Below are 21,534 nucleotides of genomic sequence, written 5' to 3'. Positions count from 1 at the left end.
AGGCTGTCTTGCTATGCTTTTTGTTGGAACCTGTAGAGACACTAAAGAGACTTTACTCAAAAATATCTTACTAAAAATGAGAACTTGCTCTGTGTGTCAAAGTTATATATCTTTACTTGTGTGCATTTAATGTGAATATAGAGAGGTGCTTTTGGAGAACAGGCTGATGTGTAGAGCTATGCTTGCAGAATCCTTTGCTGAAAATTATTTAAAGAGCTTCATTTTAGAGCCCTGGACATCAGGACAGATTGAAGAACAGCAACACTTGAACTAACCAGCCATTGCCCTTGTGAACTTCAGCATAAGAGGTTTAGCTTCAGGGCATAAGTCCAGGTTTATTCTGAGAAAGCCATCGTCTTAAAAAATGGAATGGAACTTACTCCTGATGGCTTACAGAATGAGAACCAGGAGTTGTGTTTGGGACCGGCCTGTAGGATCAGGGCCATAAGTCAGAAATAAAATAGAGGGCCAGGCACGGCAAAGCTGGGATATGGAGCAAGTAGCCTGTCCTGCCCATGAGGTGAAGTGAGGAGGTGCCCACATGGGCAGAGTACCTGCCTTGCCACCTTCACCACCAGCAGAGAAGCAGCAGCTGCACCGGTTTTGATTCATTCAAATAAGAAAAAAAATGGTCTGACTTGGTATAAGGCAGCTTCTTATGACACACAAGGCCCAGTGGCTGAGCTTCATGCTCCGGCAACGGGGGGCGGAGAGCAGGCGAGGGCGAGGCTGGCGGGCGTCCTGGGGCATGGCACGCCACCTGCGGGGGCATGACGCCCAGCATGGGTGGGGGGCAGCCACAATCACATCCCACCAGGATTGCGCTGCCGGGGGCAGTGCGCTCCCCCCCTTCCTCCACCAGTGACAAGGTCCCACCTTGCCAGATCCCTGCGGGGGAGCTTTGAAAACAGCGTTTACAGCTCCAGGTTTGTAAGAATCCTTTGACACGGGCCAGTAGTGCTTACAAATTTAGTTAATAGGTTGAAATCTGCAATAAAAGAAAATGCTCAGCTCCAGTAGCAGAAAAAGGCAGTGTCCAATGTATCTCATCTAGTGAGGGTGTATTTAATTTTTTTTAAAGTGCTAGTTGGTTTAATGTTTAATTAATGTAACGTTGATACTAGTGTAATTGTTCTATGTAACAATCTTCAAACAATTTAGTTTTTAGAAAGGCAGCAAAGTGCCCCAAGAATTCCAGAGTCATGTGCTCTGGAGGTACTCAGATTTATTTCTTTATTATAGCTCTCACTAATGGTCACCGAAAATGACATTTCCTGTTACATCAGTAGCTTTGTGTAGTTGCATTGTAGTGTATACAGTCTGATGGGTGGCATTCTTGATCATAAGTCTAAGCGTGGGTGTCCCTAGATTCTTTGCCTTGTCTAAGTCTATGCCTCAGGCACATGCACTACATTCTTTGGAGTTCAGAAACCTCATACAACCATTGCGTATATGTGGTAACTACTTGAAGTTCCTGCCTGCTAGTTCTTTGCCTGTGACAAGACAATGGCGTACAGACAGTGCCATATGTGGAAAACCAGGTACCAATGTAGCATTTGTTTATTGACATGTGACTTTTGCTCTGGTGGTATTTGTATGGAGCTGCTAGCCAGGGACAGTGAGCTGGCATGTAAAGGAATTTCAAGCAGCTAATACACATCCAGTGGTTATATGAATTGACTCGGAGACATGCTTTGGTTCATACTGTTTTCCTGACATTCAAGGTCATTAATATTATTTTCTACGTTACTCTGGTTCCTCCATTTCTCTTGCACATTCCATTTTATGACTCTGTCATATTCCCACATAAGAATAGCCTTGCCTAGGATAAAAGTAGCAGTTTACTGATCCCGGTATCCTATCTTAAACAGTGTTCTCCACCATCTGCCTTAAAGCAGGGATGACTAACTTTTTTTGGTCTGAGGGCCACTTTCACCCTTGACCAACACTCGATGAGGGTTGCATGTCAGTGGTGGATGTTGTGGCCACACCACACTCTTTCATACACAATCTTGCTTGTACATACAAGCACACAGCCTCTTCTCAGTAGATCTGTGCAGATTAGTTGAGGAGGGGGGTATTAACGAGTGCTGTGTCTACTTCCCCCCTTTTTTGCTAGTGCTGACAAAATCTTCTGGTCTTGTGCGGCCAGAAGAAACTGCTTGGGGACCTGTTATCAATTGCATGAACTGGGGCTAGCCATTCCTGCTTTAGAGGAATAGTAATAGTACAAGAAGTGCCTGTGTCACCGCCGCCGCCGCCTCCTCTTCTTCTTCTTCTTCTTCTTCTTCTTCTTCTTCTTCTACTACTACTACTACTACTACTACTACTTTTTCTTTTGTGATCTGCCAGTGCTCCAGTTGGAGAACAGCCTTCACCAAAGGTGTCCTGGCTGCCTGTGTATGGGTATCCCATCTATTTCAGGGGTAAGTCTGAAGGCTGCACTTCCTCATGGTCAGCTTTTCTGGAGTCAACATGCCAGTATTGCAAAAGTGGGTGTGGATGTGGCTCTTACGTTAGTGCACCAGGCTACATTTTAGCCACACACAAAATCAGAGGTTTATGCAGGCAAGCAAGAGGCATTATCACAGTTGAAGGATACATTCCAGCCAGGCAGAAGTATTTGTGGAGGGAGCATACCTGGGGAAGAGCCCTGAGAACTGGATAGAGAGGCCTGTAGGACTGCGTTCAGCCTGAGGGTCCCAAGCTCTGCGGCATTCTGTCCATATTAAACTTGTTTCTTAATACCTGTTGAAGAGTCATTCTTGATTCCTGCCTTCTTTCTAAACATTTTTAAAAATTCACATTTTGTCTCTTTGTTTCCAGTGTTGGTTGAACTATACAGATTGGATTCTTCACTTAAGGCAACCTGTGTAGTCTTATAGGCCTTTGCATAAATTTTCTTTTTAACACTCTTCACCCCTGTTTCATTTATGAAAAATTGTATTAATTTTAAACTTGTGAACTTCAGCTCACACTAAGTAGTATGGTTTGTGATTCAACAGTGACCTCAGTGGATGGTTACTATACTGCATTTTGAGGTTCCTAAATTTTTGAATGATAATGATTTTGTGTTTAAAAGGGGGGTGGTAGGAGTAATAAATTATTACTTGCCCTTCTCCAGCAGGTCCCAGGGCAGGTTGCAACAGTTTGAACTTCAGACTTAAAAGCAGTTAAAACAAATTACTGTACAATTATAAGGAATAGGATGAGTTCTAAAAGCACACACCTCAAGTATCAAAAGGCCAATGATTTACTGCAGTGTGAATGTAGCCTAGATATTATGAAGAGTGTAAGGGCAACCAAATCATAAGATATATTGTGGAATTGGACTTAAGAGGAGGAGATGCTTGGGACACAGTACTTTAAGTTAGTATGTTAAATTTAGGATTTATTAATGTTGTGAAATGGCAAAGGTTATGAATTGAAAGAGTTACAGGGGAAAGCATAGAATTCAGAACTCTCGCAGCAGAAATTAGCATATAATTGTCTTTGTCTGGTTCATTATCTCATGCCACTTTACTGTGTTGTTAAACCTTATTCAGTGAACTTTTAAGCATTTATGTAATTGGCATTTTCTTGCTTCTCCTGCACATATACATTTGCCAATTCAGTTAAATTTAAAATTCTATGTTCTTTGTGCATGTTGTTACATATATAGTATGCATATTTATTTTTTCCAGGTAGCTGCAGCAAATGTAATTTGGAATTGACTACTCTCTAGAAAGGCTTTTTGGTGTACCTGATTAACATACCGGTTTAAGTATTTCAAGACAGATGTGTTGAGCTGGAATGGCAATATATGTAAATGTGTGTTGGAATAGTTAACAACCCTTCATTAAACGAATACAGTAGTGGCTTTTCTTTCTTGTAATGAGTCTGTGTGGTCAGTTCTGTAGAATTTTTGAGGGTGTATTTGTGTGTCTCTCTGTGGGGTGGGGGCAGACGGCTGTTTAGCCATGTTGTCCATTACCCCTGGAGGCCAGTGTAGGACTGCTCAACTCAGCCAGCTCTCATTAAAATAATAATTAAAAATTCACTAGGCCAGTACTGTCCACATGCTGTCCCTTCTTCTAATTGCCTTTGAAAAAAAGATGGGGGATGGTACCCCTGCCTTCTACGATCTCCGATTCTTCTATCACATCTCTTACTCCCCCTCCCAAACTTGGAGGCATCAACTCTCATCTGTCAAAGTGTAAATCAGCAATTAAAACACAAACAGCAAAATGCCAAAGATGACCTGGAGCACAAAGCGACTGACAAACAAGTCCGGACAAATCGGCGGATAATTTATAAGCATTGCCCTAAAATCTAATTATTTGGCAATTCGAATTTGCAGCCGGCCAGGGCTATGCAATAAATTTAACCCGCCATAAATTATTTAGGAGCAGCCTGTGGTGTAAATCAAAAACACAAGTGTTTGTTTAAGAAACAAGCTCCTTGTACATAAAATGACTTTTTCTTGTCTTTTTCAAAGAATAGGAGAAAAACTGTTGAATGAAATGAGCTGCTGCTGCTGAAACTCTGACTTCCTTCCTCTCTTGGAGGTGCAAATAGGATGTCTTTTAAGTAAGGAACGCTGCCCTTTCTCTTATCAGAAACATCTCTTACTATCAGCGGCACTGGGCTTTTTTATTGCAGGAGGAACAGACAGCTCTGATTTTCCCGTGGCATCTTTCATTTTTTTATATTTATTTATAAAAATGGCAAGGGCGGTTGCGGGGGGCAGAAATATATTATTCTCAATTGCGTTTTTTTGAACTGAATAGCATAATCTTATCCACTGCCAATAAATTTATACTGATCTTTGAGTGCCTCTTGCCCACTGCTCAGAGAAACATTTGAGAGTCTGAATGTTTTTGTGGGTATTTTATTTCTGTAATCTAATAAGGTCCTCCAATACTGTGGACAAAGTATTCCGTTGTGGATATCGGTGTAATTCTTTTCGTTGTGTTCCCAAGTCAAGATTTCTTCAGAAGTTGTTTAGGTAGTTAAGCTTGTAGCTTTTCCTTTCAGCAAGAAAGCTCACAGTTTCTAGAGCCTTAGGTTTTTTTCCCCCTTTTCCTTGTCTTAGCGACATCATGCTAAGGAGGTTGTGCTTTTTTTTCTTTAGGAGGGTGGAGTGAAATATAGGGTGGGTTTATAGTGCTGAAATCACAGGCCCTCATGAATTTTCCTAATCCCTTGGAAAGGGAAGTTCTTTTAAGTTTTCAACAGGCCAGTTGAGATTCAGCCTCCCATCTGTTTCTTGACGACTTTTTGTGGGGTAGGCAAATTACATAAGGGGGCTGCCTGTGTGTGTGTGTGTGTTTTCCTCTGAGGGTGGTGGGTCAGAAACACTTCATGGGCTGCCAACTCCTTAGAACGCAAGTACTGCAGACTTTTGTGTACAAAATGATTTAAAGCAGGCATGTTTGGTAAGAATATTTATAACTTTTTTCTCTACACCGTGTGTGTGTGTGTGTGTGTGTGTGTGTGTGTGTTGAGCTGATTTTTAGTGTTTCTCTTATAGGTTAGAATTGCTATGAGAAACTGTGTTCCTACCATATAAATGCAAATATGTTTGGGGCTATGTGCAGACATTTTCAAATCAAGTAATTGTATACAGATTTCATAATAATGGATAGAGAGAATTAAAAAGATTATTATTTCATCACCAGCAATTTGAATCCTTGCCTTCCTTTTTAGTTAGATTGTGACAGTGTGCTTTGCAGACAGAAACAGGTTTTGCTCTGTTTATAGTTTAAGGAAATGGCATAATAATTCCTTGAGTAATAGTTGTAGTATCTCATGTTGTAGTGAACTTGTGCTGGCATTGTGGCAAAATCCTAAAGCAAAAATAGACAGTGCACAATTCGGGCATAAAACAGTTATTGCTTGGCTGGAAAGTGCAGTGTGATGACTAGGCTCAGTGTTTGAGGTGCTGGTGTCATGGGGTTCTTTAAGCAAATGAGTGTCATGTCCTGGATTGCTAATCTGTCAGCAGTGGGCAAAATCTGTGGCTTAATGCAGCACAAAAGACTTTGCAGGGGGTGGGGAGTTTCTTTGTTAGGTCAGAGTTTGGAAGAGAGGTGGAGTGGCCAGAACACGGATAATATTCTGCTGATGGAACGTGCCTGACTTAAGTGGCATGATTCACTTAAAAAAACAACCAAACAGGAATGCTAAGAAAGAGAGTGTTTAAGTTGGTGGAAAGGCAAACATGGATTGAACTACCAAAATATGCCCTTTTTTGTATTTGCACTACCAATTTGGTTCCGTCAGAAACGTTCTTAACTGTCCCTGTACCTCATGTGGTGGTACTGTTGCAGCACCAACTCCCTTTGCTCAGGCTAGGTCAACCACGTGAACTTCCAGCCTCTCTCTGTTCTTCTTTTCCCATCAATTCTTTGTGAATTGGGTTGACAGTGTGAATGTATTCTCGTACTTGAAAGCTGGATAAGTTGCCAGTCTGTGTCTATGTGCTCTGAAACACAGCCTGTTGTTTGTGTGTGTGTAAGTGCTTACCATTTCATAATAGCTCCTAATGAAATTCTAGATCTGTAATAACATTTTGGCTATCTAAAGCAAACCATATGCTTGTAAAAAAAGTGGAAACAGATCGGCTTTAAGCCATAAATTCTGGGTAATGGAGCGCTTTTTCTCCCTCTTTATGTTTGATAGATATTTTTGTTTCTGCAGGAATGTCAGCTCCTAATTTCATGATGTATCATGGGTTTAGGAAAATGGAAATTAATAAAGGCGTAAGATGAATGGCAGCTTTAAAGGTCCCAACACTTGTCTTTATTAGCAGGATGGACATCAGGCTCCCCAAATTCTGCTGTGCTTTAAATGGAAGTTTTAAATGGAAAGTAGCGCAGGGTGTCGCAGGTTACATTTCATTGTGGAGCTGGTTAACATTGTTAGTGAGCAGTGGTGCTGATTTCATAGGGCTGGTATCTGTTGTTGTAGATACCGGTGGAACAAACATTGTCAGACATTGGAAGAAAAAGTCATTGCACTCTTTCTCTCTCTCCCTTGCTCTCTCTGCCTCCCCCCCCCCCCCCGATCTTTGGGATAACAGCCTTTTGGGAAGGCCCTTTCTGCTCCTTTCAAGAAAGCCAAGAAAAGGAGGTGGGAAAGTAAAGCTGTTGTATTTTTCCCGAGGGCATCTGATTTTTTCCCTGTCAGTCTTTTGTAGTCTGATAGTTTTCATAGGCCGGCAATAATTTGGGCTATCATAAAAATTTTCAGACTTGTTCATTTTATTTCCTCCAGCTGTTTTAAACTAGCCCTCCTGAAGTTGTGCTGCTTGCCTGGGTCTGTCTCCCTTAATGCCTAAGATCATCTGTTGTCCCACGAGTTGACCTGCTAGGAGTAGTAGAAGAGAGATTTAGGCATGCTTGATGCTGTTAAAAGCCCTATCACTGACTTGCTGTGTGTTACATGAGGCTCGTGGGTGAGCAGGGGGCATATAGCGTGGTGGGGAAAGGGAAACTTGAAGGTGGGGTGTATACCCATGTGTTGTTTCTCTACCTGAGAAGTTTTCCTTGAGGTGAATTGCACAGGATGAGGGGAGAGCAGGACGTTCCTGGAGAAGAACATCTGCCACTGACTCCTTTCCCAGTCTTCCTTCTGCACTCCTGAGAGCTAAGCCAGGTTTTTACTTAGCATGGTATCCAAACAGAGACTTGTGGCCTGTCTCTCCAAGCCCCACAACAAACCCTGGTTACAGCTTGTGGTTGTATTGAAATAGGAGCAGTGACATGTTGCTGTTTAATACAATACATGCTATGTTAAATTATGACAACCAAACTCATGCAAATTTGTTATCAACTGCAGACCCCGCTCATGTGCATGTTGAATCAAAAGTAAATTGAGCAAAGTTACTAACGGGCATTATCAGCACATCAGTTTTCCAGGCATACTCTGCTCTAGTTGTGGGCATATGAATGCAGCATGTGAGCCTATAGAAAGACTAGAAAGCTTACATTCTGCAGAAGTTAAGTTGCAAGCCCTTAATTTTCAGTCTCTATATTTTTTGGTGCCTGAACGCCTTTCTTAAACTCAAAATCTTTTGATTTCTAAAATGCCCCCCACCGCTTTTTAAAGGAAATGCAGTGAAGTGCACCTTCTGTAACAGTTATCACCCTTCATGTAATTGCTGATCACTGAACAGGAATTTAGTGTGTGTTTATAGAAAGTGGTAAAATTGTACCTATTGAATTTTGTCCTGGTCATGTACTGCTGTTGTCTTAAAAGATACATTATCTATTGGCCAGAAACAAACAAAATTTGGAAGTGGCAAAAATCACTCCAGCCAAAATTTGTAAACTGCTGTAACTAAGGCATTTTAATCTGAATTATTTGAAATTTGTACAAATGGTCTGCCCTCATCATGAAGATTCCCTATACTAAAATTCATTTCATCTGACAAATAGTATCTATTTTTCCTAGCAGTATACTTTTCTTTGCTTTATAATAGCAGAATGCTGAAAAGCAGTTACACCTTAACTTTATTCTTGAGTGTTTAATATCTTTCTGACTTTTTTTCCATACTTTTAAATTGCAAATAGAAAAATTCTCCTCACTCTCCCTATCTTTCTACAGTTCTCCTGCCTCTGATATAGAGGGTGGTGTTGTGATACCCGCCTCTCCTAAATGTAGTTTGCAGGATTACAGCCCTGTATTTCCCATGTTTTAATAAATTCTATATTGGTGCCCACCAAATAAAAGCTTGATACGAGTATTTACAGAATTTAATCATAGGTTCCTTTTTTCTTTATCTTCCTTTTTTATTTCCAAAGGAGGGATACACAGTCAAAATCTTAAAGTTGTTTGTTGTATACACGTTGCTTTGTCAGCATACTGATGTCATTGCCTGACATTTATGACCTCACAAGTCATGATGGGTAGTGGTGGTATGGTCAGGGCCCAAAAGCTTTGTTCAGTGCCTGCACAGCAGCAGTTGGTTTCTTAAGATGCAAATGTTGCCTGGCAGAGGAGCTTTTCTTTTTCTCTTTCGTCGTCTTTTCCCTCTTCCAGATGTTTTCAGGCAGTTTTTTGTTGTTGTTTTTAAACTAATTCTATTCATGTTTTAAAAATTTATGAAAGCACTAATAAAAATGTCAAAGTGGTAAAAATGTTAGCTTTTGCTGTGCTTTGATTAAATTTTGCAAACTGTTTTTGAATATTAAAAAGCAATTTTTTTTATTCTCTCTTTTCTCCACAAGTGATTTGAGAGGCTCGATGCTTGGCTATCACTCAGTGGGCTCATTTGCACTCCAGAGCCCCAGCATCATGCTTCTCTATTAAATAACGCAGACAAATTATCCTTTAAAGACACCAAGCAAATTGTCACTCCTCTTACATTAAACTCGGGAGGGGGTGGAGTGTGGAGGAAAGAGACAAAGGAGTTTATCGTTTTTATTCCTTGGGTGTTTTTTTTAAATTCCATGTGTATATTTTAATAATTGCTAAATCTATCATAACTGCATTTGCTTAAACTTTTTATTAACAAGCCCATGTAAATTTTTGATTTTTCAAATAGTAGAACATGCTGTTGTTTCTCTTTCCCTCTTATCAGTATAAATTTGCCACAGAACATAATAATGTCTACAGTGTACAGGGTTATGTACATGAGTGTGTGTGTATATATGAATATGGTGTGTGGGTGGAAGATAGAGTCTAACATTTGTCTTGAGTTTCTATGGAAGAGTTTCTCAAAAGCGGAAACCCAACAGGCTGTGCCTTCAGTTCTAGCTATTTGCACCTGGGACAAATGGGATGATATTGTGGTATGTGAGCTGAAGTTTATTTGTATATTTACACACAATGTGCATTTTTCTCCCTTTCCTCTATTTCATGTGTGTATGCTTAGGTTTAAAGCCCCCTTGGATAGGAACTTGTGAAGCTTGCTCTTTGCAAAGTATAATGTAACAGATGGCCACATATAATAAATAATGATAATATTTAATACTAACAATTTTAATAAGATCTACAGAAATGTAGTAAACAGGCAATAGCAGACAATAGCATTTTTTACTTCCAGAACATCCCACGGAGCCAGTCCAGGAGAATATCATGGTTGATGGTATAAAAATAACAGAGAGATCAAGCTGATGAAACAATGCCACACTCCCTTTAGCCCTCTCCCAGTAAAGGCCATCCATTAGGGTGATCAAGGCTGATTCGTTCCCAAAAGCAGGTCTGAAACCAGACTGAAATGGGTCTAGATAATCAGCTTCATCTAAGCATGCCTGCAGCTGCACTCACCATAACTCTTTCAATCAACTTCCTAAGAAAGGTGTATTAGAAACCAGTTGATAGCCAGACTAGTGGGTGCAGGGCGAACAATTTTAGGCATAGACATACTACTGCCTCTTTCACAGCAGGAGACACCACCTTGCCATTTAATGTGCATTCACCATGCTTGGATCCACCTAGCCATGCCCTTCTGGCTAAGTTTTATTATCACTGAGGAACTGAGCTCAAGTAAGCAGTTTTGACGCATAGCTACAAGCAACTTGTCAACGTCCTCAGGCTGCATCAACTGAAGCTGATCCCACAAAGCCAAGCCAGTTGTGACATTAGACACCTCATATGGTTCTCCACCAACTAGGGCATTAAGATCACTGCAAAGCAGAGTGGCAGCTGACTAGTAGAGGATGAAGTGGCAGCAGCAAAATAGGCCTTCTTTGCTGCCTACCCTGCCCACATGGTAGGCACAATTACGTGCCCTAACCAGTGTGTGGTTGGCTTCAGTGCAAGATTTTTGAGAGTGTTGTGGCTGCAAAAAATAAGTCCTGGAGAAGGGATGCAGTAATAAATTGGACTAAATTTGCCCATCTGTGTAGAACGATGAGGTCCTTTGAGAAAAACCCCTTTGCCTTGGATCCATCCAACAGAGCCATAACAGCAGGGAATTCTGCTTATGTTGCTGCAGTCTTCTGTGTTGCATTCAGTGACCTTCCTGAGTGGTTTTTTGAGGAGCGCAGGGGGCTCAGCAGGATGGAGGGGGCAGGAAATCCCCATTTCATTTCACTCTGCTTGTAGTTCTTCGGTTTTGGTTTCAAGCCATTGTTCCCATCCTGACTACTGCTCTTTGTCAGATATTACGTGCACTTTCCTTTCAGTTGTAGCTTGCCTTTTAACTTCCTTGAATGTTTCTTAAAAGTAACATTTAACGTATTAATTTTCTTATTGTAGGAGATCATTGAGTTCCCCATCCTGAAGCTAAATGGTCGGACAATGGAGATTGAATCCACCTTCCATATGTATGTGCAGCCAGTGGTCCATCCACAGCTCACACCTTTCTGCACAGAGGTAAAACACTTCATTTTCCTAGAGTTGAATGTTTCTTTTTGCTTAGGAATAGTCCCTTCTGAGAACTGCTGAAATGCAGGCAGTTATTTCTAGTTTCCCTGCAGTTGCTGAAATCTTAGCTTATTGTTTGTTTTTACTAGAATGCATTAGTTAGTTGCTGAGATGCTTGTATCATTGAAGTAGTTTAGGGACTTTGATTTTTACAAAGCTAAGATTGATAACTGTAACTCATTTTCTAGCTCTCCTCATCGTGGACAAATGGTGGAAAATGTTTAGGCAGTTTCTAGTACAAGTTTTGGAACTAGTGAGAATTTGGTTGGAAATTCCAACTTGCAGCAGGATAGGATTTGTACCTTGCACAGCCGTAGCCACTGACACTGGTTCAACATATTTTCCCCGGTTTCCTTATTGCCTTCCTGCCACTGTCCAGTTCCCGTGCAAAAACTTCAGTTCAGCAGGAAGTAGTTTGTACATTGATTAAACATGGCTGCCAGATTTAGGATGCATCTAGATGTGCATAATTTTACCAATGAGCCCACTCTGAAGTGCGTGTAAAATCATTTGCTCCAGACTAAACTCAGGGGAAACTGTTTTTTCTGATGTTCAACAGAAGCTGGATTTGCATTGCATTGATTAGCTGGCCCTTGTGCCGATCATGAAGCCACTTCTTTTTCCCTCTCCTTTCTTGGAAGATTTTTTAAGAGTAAAAATAATGTTTAAAAAATTAAACCCTGGATTATGGTTTGCTGCAAATTAGGAAAGGGAGAAGGAATTGCTACACGTGAAAGGAAGAGAGGGGAGAGTGTATGCCATCAACTCTCCAGACTTATTCATATAATGCTAAAACTTTGCTGGTAAGTCTGGTGTATTGGCTTCCTCACCAAAATAACCTAGTTATTTCCTAGTTTTAAAATGGAGAAGAAAAGAAGTTGTGGTACAGTGAAATCTTCAAGACAAATTACAGTACATTATGTTCATAATCTATTCAGTGCTGGGGTCCTGATACCTAGATCAACTTCTGTATCAAAAAGAGCAATGGGAAATGGCATGGGGGAAAGGAGAGGCTATTGCTCTAATGTAAGCAGAAATTCTGCTTGCCATTTTCCATACAAAATGTGGCATTTATTGTCACTGAGCAGATGCATGCATGGTATCATTTCAACAGGTGTATGTCATGTCTTTGCCTGTTACTATGATGGGACAAGGTGAACGTGGCCCAACTTCTCCCTTTTGTATGACATTCAAGGGTGTTTAAATCCTTTCCCATCTTCTGCCAGCGTTTCTAGCTGTCATGGTAGTGTCTAGTGTGGTGAATGATAGCATGGGCAGCAGGCTACACAGCTCCTGGGTCACCTAATGAGCCCCTTATTCTTCTATTCCCCTGCGTATCCTCTCTCTCACCTCTTATTATAAGCTTTTGTCTAAATAGCTGTGAACGGCAACCCTCCTCTATGCTTTCCCCAAAGCACTGATTTTGCTAAATGCTGGTAAAAGGCTTTGTCTCTGCACCTCTACTTATAGACAGTAAGCTTTATAGGTCTTTTTGTCTGCACAGAAAGGCCAGGTCCGATTATCTGATGGTACGCCAGAGACAAGTGCTTATGTAATCAGCAAACTGTCTCAAGCTAGAAATACGATGGTGTACGAGATAAACACCAGAGGAAAATCCATGCTGTTGACATTGTCTTGAAGTGTGTCTGGTGTGCTGCCCTCTTCTGTCTTTGCCATTTCTACAAGGGAAAGCTGCAGGGCTTGCCAAGGCAAAGGGAAGCATATGTGGCAAATTGACTAATTGCACACCTTTATCCAAATTTCTGTGGAGTTATCTGAAAAATGTGACTTGTTGCCTGGAGCACCATGAGATCTATTTTACTGATGTAGAATTAAACAGAATTGTGAGTCTGGGCTAATGCTGGATTTTTCCCTAGATAACCTAGCTCACAGGGCCAGAAATACTTTGTCAACAGAAGGAGCTAGAAGACATGGACCAACTTACATAGTTTCTTTTTTCCATACTACACTGTACTCTTCCACAATGGCCTGTGGTATAAGGTGCTCAAATTCTGGCTGCTATTAAAGTCAGATGGGCAGGCCATAGGTGTTTTCTTCTTAGCTTGGGGTCAGGGAAGCATAAACCTGAGCATGAACTATTTGTTTTTGCATATTTTCAGCTGAAACATACTGGTGGTAATCACAAAACAGAAAGAGGGAATCTTGTGGGATTCCTAGAGCCAGTTTCAAATAGATTGTCTCTTCCAGGAACTCCTACCATTGTACCACCACCACTATCACTACTGCCTTGTCCATGAGGGGGCATTCATGACCAGGAGATAGTTACTGTGGACTACAGGGTCCAGAGTGGGCTTCTCTATGGGTGGATGCACTGCTGCTTGTTGAAGGGCAGCAGGCACCACTCCATTGTGCAAAGATGTGTTCACCACACCCTGGACCTACCTGGTTGGGCCGCAACCTCAACTGGCTTTCACCAACCAGAATGGACAGGAGTCAAGAGAACAAGAAACTGTTCACATCATCAGGGTGCATAAACTGAAATTGATTCCAGAAAATATGGGAACATGTTGTAATAGACATCTCAACTGGACTTGCCAGAACAGCCATGCCATATACAGAATAGATTTGGATTCTGCTCCATGTCGCTCTATTCTTTGCAGTCCATTTTTAGTTGTTAGGGAAATTTTTTTTCTCATAACACGGAAAAGGAATGAAAGAGGCATAGAACAGTTAACATACACACTTATTTTCCTTTTCAAGAGTATGTGAAGCCTGTAGGCTGCTGCTATTACCTAATTAAACTATGGATTAATATTAAAACAGTTTCAAGAATGCAGCCTCTCTGACCCCCTCTCTTCTTAAAATTCCACCTAATAATGACTTGATGAACTTCAGGAGTCCACCTAGAGGAACGTTGCATTCTGAAAATTAAAAATTTCCCCTAAAAGGTATATGTTACCATTCTAGGGATGTTACTGCAAGAAAATAATTTTCCATTATGAGCTGCTTATTCAGCTAGTCAGGTATTTGGTATTCATTAGATTCAATTACAGTTTAATTGGAGTTTAATCTTTACACACACACACACTCCAATGATAGCCAGCCAAAGAAACACAAGCGTGGAATCTTGCTTGCTGGTGCTGCACCATGTTTTCTATCTAATATTATTTATTATTTGTATAGCACCACCAGTGGCACTTACAACATAAAGAAATGGCAAGACACACGTCCCTGAGGAGGCTACAGTCTAAATTTTGAATATTTGAGAACTGGCTTGTGGTTGTGGGAGAGGCAATAGAAGAGGGAGAATCAAAATGAAGTTTCATGTACCTGGGCTTGGTTTCATTTGGGAAACAGGATTGAAAGTGCTGGCTGGGGCTGATGGAGTCCAACAATATTGGGTGGACCACAGGTTCCCCATCCTAAAGACTGACCAGTTCACTTGCCTTATGTATCCCCACTATAGACTCAAACCACTTTACATTTAGTTGCATTAAACCAAAAATAATGAATGGGGATAGAGAAGAATGTTGTGCACTATAAGAGGGAAACAGAAGTTTTATAGCAAAAAAGAAATACAAATTCAAGTCTGGCCTTTGCTTAATTCTTAGAATAGAGGTTCAGTGACAATCTGGCTTTTGTGGGGTGCAGGTTATTATCTGCCTTTCACAATAAAGCTGCTTGCTAAATAGATTTGGTTATAAAATGAAATTTCCCCATTATAAATCTACTAAAAAGTGTCAAATTTTGTGTTTATTTAGTGTTATTTATTTAAATTATTTATATTTTCCCTTTTGAGATCTAAATTCTACCAAGGCTGCTTACAAGTAACATTCAATTACATACTTTAAAAATACAATAAACAATACTATTAAAAACCCATCAGGATCCTGTGGGAAGGAAATAGTCCAGCTGCAGCAGCCTTCCTTCTACTCCTGGAATCCTTCCCACAGGGCACATGGTGGTAGATCACCCTGGTGGGATGCGGGGAGGGAAGTTGTGAAGGGTTTGTGTATGGAGTTTTTATTATTAAGCATCTCCCAATGGTACATAAGGATTAGGGTTTCCTGTATCAGAACAGAGGCCTGGGACTAACTAACCTCTGTGTTTTTGTCATCAGTTTGGTGTATTTTGTTAAGCAAAATGATCACCCCACCCTTTCACTCTAGGCTATCACTGCTATAGAGTTACTGAGTTGTAGTCATTACTCTGCAAGTGAACAGCAGGACTTCCCCTTCCATGCCTCTCCTTGTGCACTCCCAAAATCAGCTTGCGAAGCCCCTCCGACCTTCTGGAGCAGATTTTGAGGTGGTGGGGGGCTGCAAGGGAGAGGAGGGGGAAGTTTCCTTGCATAAGTGGAAGTCTGCTGTGCAAGTGGAACAGCAGCATTGAACACAACCCTATGTTTCTGTCTTAACTATGAAACTTATTTGCTTCAGGCTTAATGTAGACCCATGGGTGATCTTCTTAAAATAACAGTGTAAGTATAAGAAAAGTACTGAGAATGATGTCTTTGCGCTTTTTATAAATGCAAAGTATTCTTCTCAAATTAAATTTGCGAATGTCTATAAAATTGGAAAGATAGCTTTGTACTCCTGTCTGATAAAGTTTTGATACTTATTCCTCCATTCCCAGGAAAGGAGCACCACTGATGCCCTGAGCATCTCGCTTTTCCGGAGAGGTTTATTTTATTTATCTATTTATGGTCCTTTTCTCTTGTGTTAATCACTAGTGTACGGGAGTGTCCGAAGACACCTTGGGCTGTAAAATGTAAATAAGGGATGCAGTAGGAATGGCACTGAAAAAACTTGCACACTAAAAAGGCAGGCGTTTTACTTATTCTATTAAACTAGAGCACCAACTGCAGGGCTCCCCTAAGGTAAATATTTGATACTCTGGAGAAAGTATTCATATAGCACTGTTGGTCCTGATATCATTGTATCATTACATGACAACAGTTCTTCTGCGACAAACAGCAAGGCTGTCGCCTCTTCTCTTCCATTCCCTAAAGCAGCAGTTTTCAACCAGTGTGCTGTGGCACCCTGGGGTGCCCTGAATGATAGTCAGGGGGTGCCGTGGGCAACACTGGCTTCTGTCCCTCTTTCCTTCCTTCCTTCCTTCCTTCCTTCCTTCCTTCCTTCCTTCCTTCCTTCCTTCCCTCCCTCCCTCCCTCCCTCCCTCCCTCCTCTGATGCCCTCTTGCGTCTCTGCCTTCCAAAGGCTTGCACAGCTGTTTGTTGCAGCAGCCCTGGCTACAAGCTCCGCAGGCGAATGGTGCCTCTGGAGGTGGCCTTGTGGGGCAGTGTGAGGAGGCATCTCTCTTTGGGGCAGGGGGGGCAGCTCAGAGACCAGGCATGGCAGCTGTCGCTGCCCATAGGACTCCCAAGGAGAGGGGAGAGGGGAGGAGGCTAAGGGAACACACCACAAGGGAGGGTGTTCGAAAAAGGGTGAGAACCTGCCAGCTCTGCAGGCAAGGGGTGACATAACTTGGCTCCTGAGCCCCACAGGAGTGGACTCAAAAAGCTTGAAAACCCCTGCCCTACCGTATGAGAAGCGAACTAGAGTGTAAGTAAGAGACACTGACTTGCTCAGAATCACAGTTTGAGGCTGAGAGAGTGCATGGACATGCATGTGGATCTGTTCCACAGTTTCGATGCCACAGCTGAAAAGGCTCTCTCTCATCCACCAACTGCATTTAGCAGTTGGTACATTGAGGAGGACACTGAACATACATCTTGAACAGGTTCATAGAATCACTGAAGTGTGGCTCTGGAAAGGAAGCATGGATGTCAACTAGTCCAACACCTTGAATTGAAAGAGGAGGATCCTTCTGACTCATCCCCATGAATATGTCAGCTCTATTAGCTAAATTATTGTACACAAGAAGAGAAGAGATGTGGGAAAGATTGATTGTGCCTGGGCAAGGAATAATTTTAGTGCTATGAATTTTGATAGATCAAACTGGTGAGCCGGAGCCCCAGCCTGCAAGAGGAAGATACAGGCCTCAAATAAATCTCAGCTGAGAGAAAATGCTGTTCTAACCAAAGACCGTTCCTGTTATAACTGGGATAACTGTTGTGTTTGGGTCTCCAATAAGCTATTTCCCTTTAAAATCTCAAACTTAGCTGAGTGTGAAGCTTAGAACAGTATTCTTCCTTGCTTTGGGCAGATCTCTCATCTGGATTTCTATGAGTGCCAGTGCTTTGGTACCATCTATATGCAGCACAGCAGTATTTTGCAGTATCAGTGAGAAGAGCAGGGAAAAAATCCATTCTTTTTAGTGTTATCACTGATTTCTTTGTTTTTGTTTTCTCCATTTCCTTTGTTTCAGCTGACTGGAATTATTCAAGCCATGGTGGATGGACAGCCCAGTCTCCAGCAAGTGCTTGAGGTAAGCCTAATAACCTTTAGTTCCTGACCTCTGACACCTCCTTTCCCTTCCCCCTTCCTCTTCCTGTGTATTGAACCACGTAATTTGACTATGATTACAGCTTCATTAGAATAACATTTGCTGTCACATCAGTGACATGCTGTTGAGAATATTGAACCATTGATCTGTCATTTCCAGCTGTTCTTGTCAAAGGTACTGACAGCATGTCCAGACTCCTGCCAGAAGTCATGAGGGGAGGTGTGTGTTGGGGGGACTCTCTTACAGGAGATGGTCTTCAGGGGTCAGCAATGTTGCATTAGGACAACTGCATGAAAGATGATAAATTAATGGACATATCTACTTAAATACTCAGTAATAAACAGAAAGAATAGGGCCCATGAAATCTTGTCTGTGAGGGTCCTGAATGCAGGAGATAATCTTAATAGTGCCATCTGCTTAATGTTGAATTCCTGCCGCATTTAAGGCTTAATTAGCTGAAAGTACTTTTACAATCAATAGCTTTTGTTGTTTGGCATCTATGGAAGGAGTCCTCCAGGAGGGAGAGCCTATTCTGACTGCAGCTCGATGTGTTGCTCCCATCAGGATTTGTGCCTAATGGTTCTTAATCAAAACAATTGTAACCACAGCTAGTGTAAGGAAATCTGATTAGAGGTTAAAGTTGTGCTCTCTTGCTTCAGGGGTAGCTTGAAATTGCCTGAGTGAGGCGAAAGGGGACAGCTATGAATCCCTGGATGCTATTCAGTTGTGAGTCTTCCTCCTGACTGCATTAGAAGCAGCCTCAGCTGGCCCGGATTAGAAGACTTTTCTTCTGCTCTTTGCTCAAAAACTTCCCCTGACAGGTGGAATGAACCATCATAGTTTACTACTCTTTGGGTCTCCTTCCTGTGGTTAGGGCCACCAGCGAGACCCTGAAGGCCCATTCAATATAAGACAAGTGAAGAAATTTGCATAGGGTGCTCAGTATGAAACAATTATATTTTACAATTCCATCCAGAGGGGTGGAGCTATTGAGTAACGTTGGCACTTGAAGAATTGCAGCTCCAGCAAAGGGTTGATACGCCCTGCTGAGAACATGAGAATCTATCCTATATTTAGTCAGACCGCTGGACAATCTAGATCACTATTGCCTAAAATGACTGGCAGTGGCTCTACAGGGTTTCAGACAGGAGTCTTTGCTACCTGTATCTGGAGGTGTCAAGAATGTGCCTGGGGTCTTTCTTTCTTTTTTGGTATTCATTCATTTAATGAAATTTGTACACCACTCAAGCAAAATACCTCCAAGTTATTAACAAGAGACAAACATTAAAATCAAGCTACATTACAAAATGTAAACTAAAATCAGTAATTTTAAAACAATTATGCATACTAAAATCACCTGTTAAAATTGCATGTTAAAATTAAATTTGTCTGAGCATAATGAAACACAGGTTTTTTTAAGCAGACACAGAAAACAATATAGTGAAAGTACCTGTTATTTTATTGCCCTGCATGGTTCCTTGTGTCTTTCCAGTGCTCCTACTATATAGCCTGTTCCCATGTTGTCGGCCCCTTTTGATCCCTGTGCCCTATCTGCTGTCCTTGTTTCATATTCTTGTACTACTTTTCTGCTTCTGGAAAGAGGAAAATGTGTCCTTACACCTATCTATTACAGAGAATAAGTTGATATTTGTTAGAATAATAAAACAGTGGAATAATTGTGTTTACAAGGTTATTTATTTGCAAGGCTTTCTCACTCCCTACTGATTTGGATAGGGACCCTTATTTTTGTACTCCACTATTCCACATTTGATTGCTTGATGGGTCTCCTTGGTTAAAGTCCAGCTTGTTCAGATCCGAACATGATTCTGTAAGCAATTGCTTAGGTATGTTGAAAAAGGACCTTTTGTAACTCTTGATTTAACAAGCTATCTGTTTTATGGCGTGGGGAAGGCTATTCAAGACACACAGGAAATGGCCAAGTAATATTAAAATGTGACGGCCATTCTGTAAGCAGAAGTGTTGTGATTCCTGATAAGATCACCCCTTCTCTGGCCGCTTGATGTCTCCTATCAGAAATCTTCAAAGGTCCAAGCATACTTTCATAGAGATGAGGAGGGGAACAGAATGAGATGGGAGGGGGGACAGCCGTGTCGGATAAGATCACAATTTTCTTCTCTTGTGATTGTGAGGCTTATCAGCATTTAACTGTTGTGTCTCTTTTCCATGTCTCAGAAAGCTCATCTGTTTCTTTCAGAGGGTCGATGAGTGGATGGCAAAGGAAGGCCTCTTGGATCCCAGCGTCAAGTCGATTTTTGTAACCTGTGGAGACTGGGACTTGAAAGTAATGTGAGTATGGGATGGAGGATTATGCATTCATGCTATGAGCACTCTTGCCGCTTCTCAATATTTCCTCCTGCGCTAGGATTTTCATGTGTCTTCCTTATTTTGGAGAAGGGAAGTGTGTGCTACCATTTCTCCTGTATTTTAACTTTCTAGGTAGCACACCCCTTTTGGAAGTAAAATATCTTCAAATGGTGTGGTACTGATACATGTCTAGTGATGGCCATATCATGCCTGTCACCCTCTCCCTCTGCCTCTGTGCCAGCACTTAGCCATCTCGGAGGGGACATTATGGAGCATGCCACATTTGGGAGTAAAGGTGGCACCCATCATTTCCTTGGTCAGATACACAGGATGCTGAGGTCCCCATGTATCCCTAGAAGTTGCATGCTTTGATGCATTCCTGCATCTCAGCATTTCCCCCCTGTCTATTTGTCCATATTGTAAACAGACGGAGTGCAGGATAATGGCAGGTGCATTTTTTCTTGGACTTGAACCACATTACTGTCTGCTTGAAGATCCTTTCTTTCAGAAATGATGACTAACTTGAAGAGCAAGGAACATTGTATTTCTTGCTTAAGAAAAGATGAATGTATAGGGTTCATTTTTATCCCCCCCAATAAGACTGTCAGTAGGTTTAAAAGGGGATGGTCTTTCTCTACTTTCATACTGAAAGATATCAGCTTCTGTACATCAAAATTAAATTAAAACAATAGTTGTGATGTTGACATATATTTTAATCTGCATTGTTTGGGGCCTTATTAGCCAAGAGCTCTCTTTTCCTAGACACCTTCTATAGAAAATCAGCTACAGCAGTTCATTTCAGTCAACTGCAATACAACTTAATAGTGGAGGAACTGATATAGCTCCATGTCTTTGTAACTCCCTGACTTGGTCTGCCACAATTTTGTATTATTGAACTACACAAGGTGCCTGGCATTATACTGATGTAAAGGGGTTAAGAACATAAGAAGAGCCTTGCAGGATCAGACCAAAAGCCAATCTAGCTGAGCTTCCTGTTTTCTACAATAGTCAAGCAGAAACTCATGGACATGTAAGCAAGGGTCCTCCCCCTGCTCCTGTTCCTCAGCAACTTGTGTTCTGTATTCTGCCTCTGATCCTGTAGGCATTATATAGCCATCAAGACTTAGAGTCCTTGATAGCTTTATCCTCCATGAATTTGACTAACCTCCTTTTAAAGCCATCCATGGCATACTCCATGTGGCATGTGAAAGTGTACTTCCTTTGGGGTCCTCTCATTCACACCCAGTGTGAAGAAGGATTTGAGGCTTAGTGGCCAGCAGGAGACACCACAACCATTTTGAATCTGTTCAACTACAGTGCGTTATTATGTTCCTTAATTGAGTGCATGTACATAAAAGCCACTTATCCCTGTTTATCAGTAATATCTGGACAGACAGAAAGCACTGGGGCTCATGTGACCCGATCTTTGCCTCTCTAGCAGAGTGATGCCGGTTATATTACAAGAAAAAGGTTGTGCACTTGACA

At 41.5% G+C, this 21,534-nt stretch overlaps 1 protein-coding gene across 6 annotated transcripts in view; it reads left to right on the top strand.

Annotated features, from left to right (window-relative positions):
* ERI3 (ERI1 exoribonuclease family member 3) overlaps positions 1–21,534 on the top strand; it is a 191,908-nt gene that overhangs the window by 28,971 nt on the left and 141,403 nt on the right. For all 6 annotated transcript variants that reach the window (XM_081195344.1, XM_081195343.1, XM_081195342.1 and 3 more), the window contains 3 exons: positions 11,188–11,304; positions 17,647–17,706; positions 19,940–20,031. In XM_081195344.1, coding sequence (XP_081051470.1) covers positions 11,188–11,304; positions 17,647–17,706; positions 19,940–20,031 — 269 coding nt within the window. The remainder of the gene's footprint in view (positions 1–11,187; positions 11,305–17,646; positions 17,707–19,939; positions 20,032–21,534) is intronic.

The sequence above is a fragment of the Podarcis bocagei genome, assembly GCF_964188305.1.
Source record: "Podarcis bocagei genome assembly, chromosome: 5".
Taxonomy (NCBI): domain Eukaryota; kingdom Metazoa; phylum Chordata; class Lepidosauria; order Squamata; family Lacertidae; genus Podarcis; species Podarcis bocagei.
The sequence above is the reverse complement of the archived record's forward strand: the minus strand, read 5'-3'. Positions and strand labels throughout refer to the sequence as shown.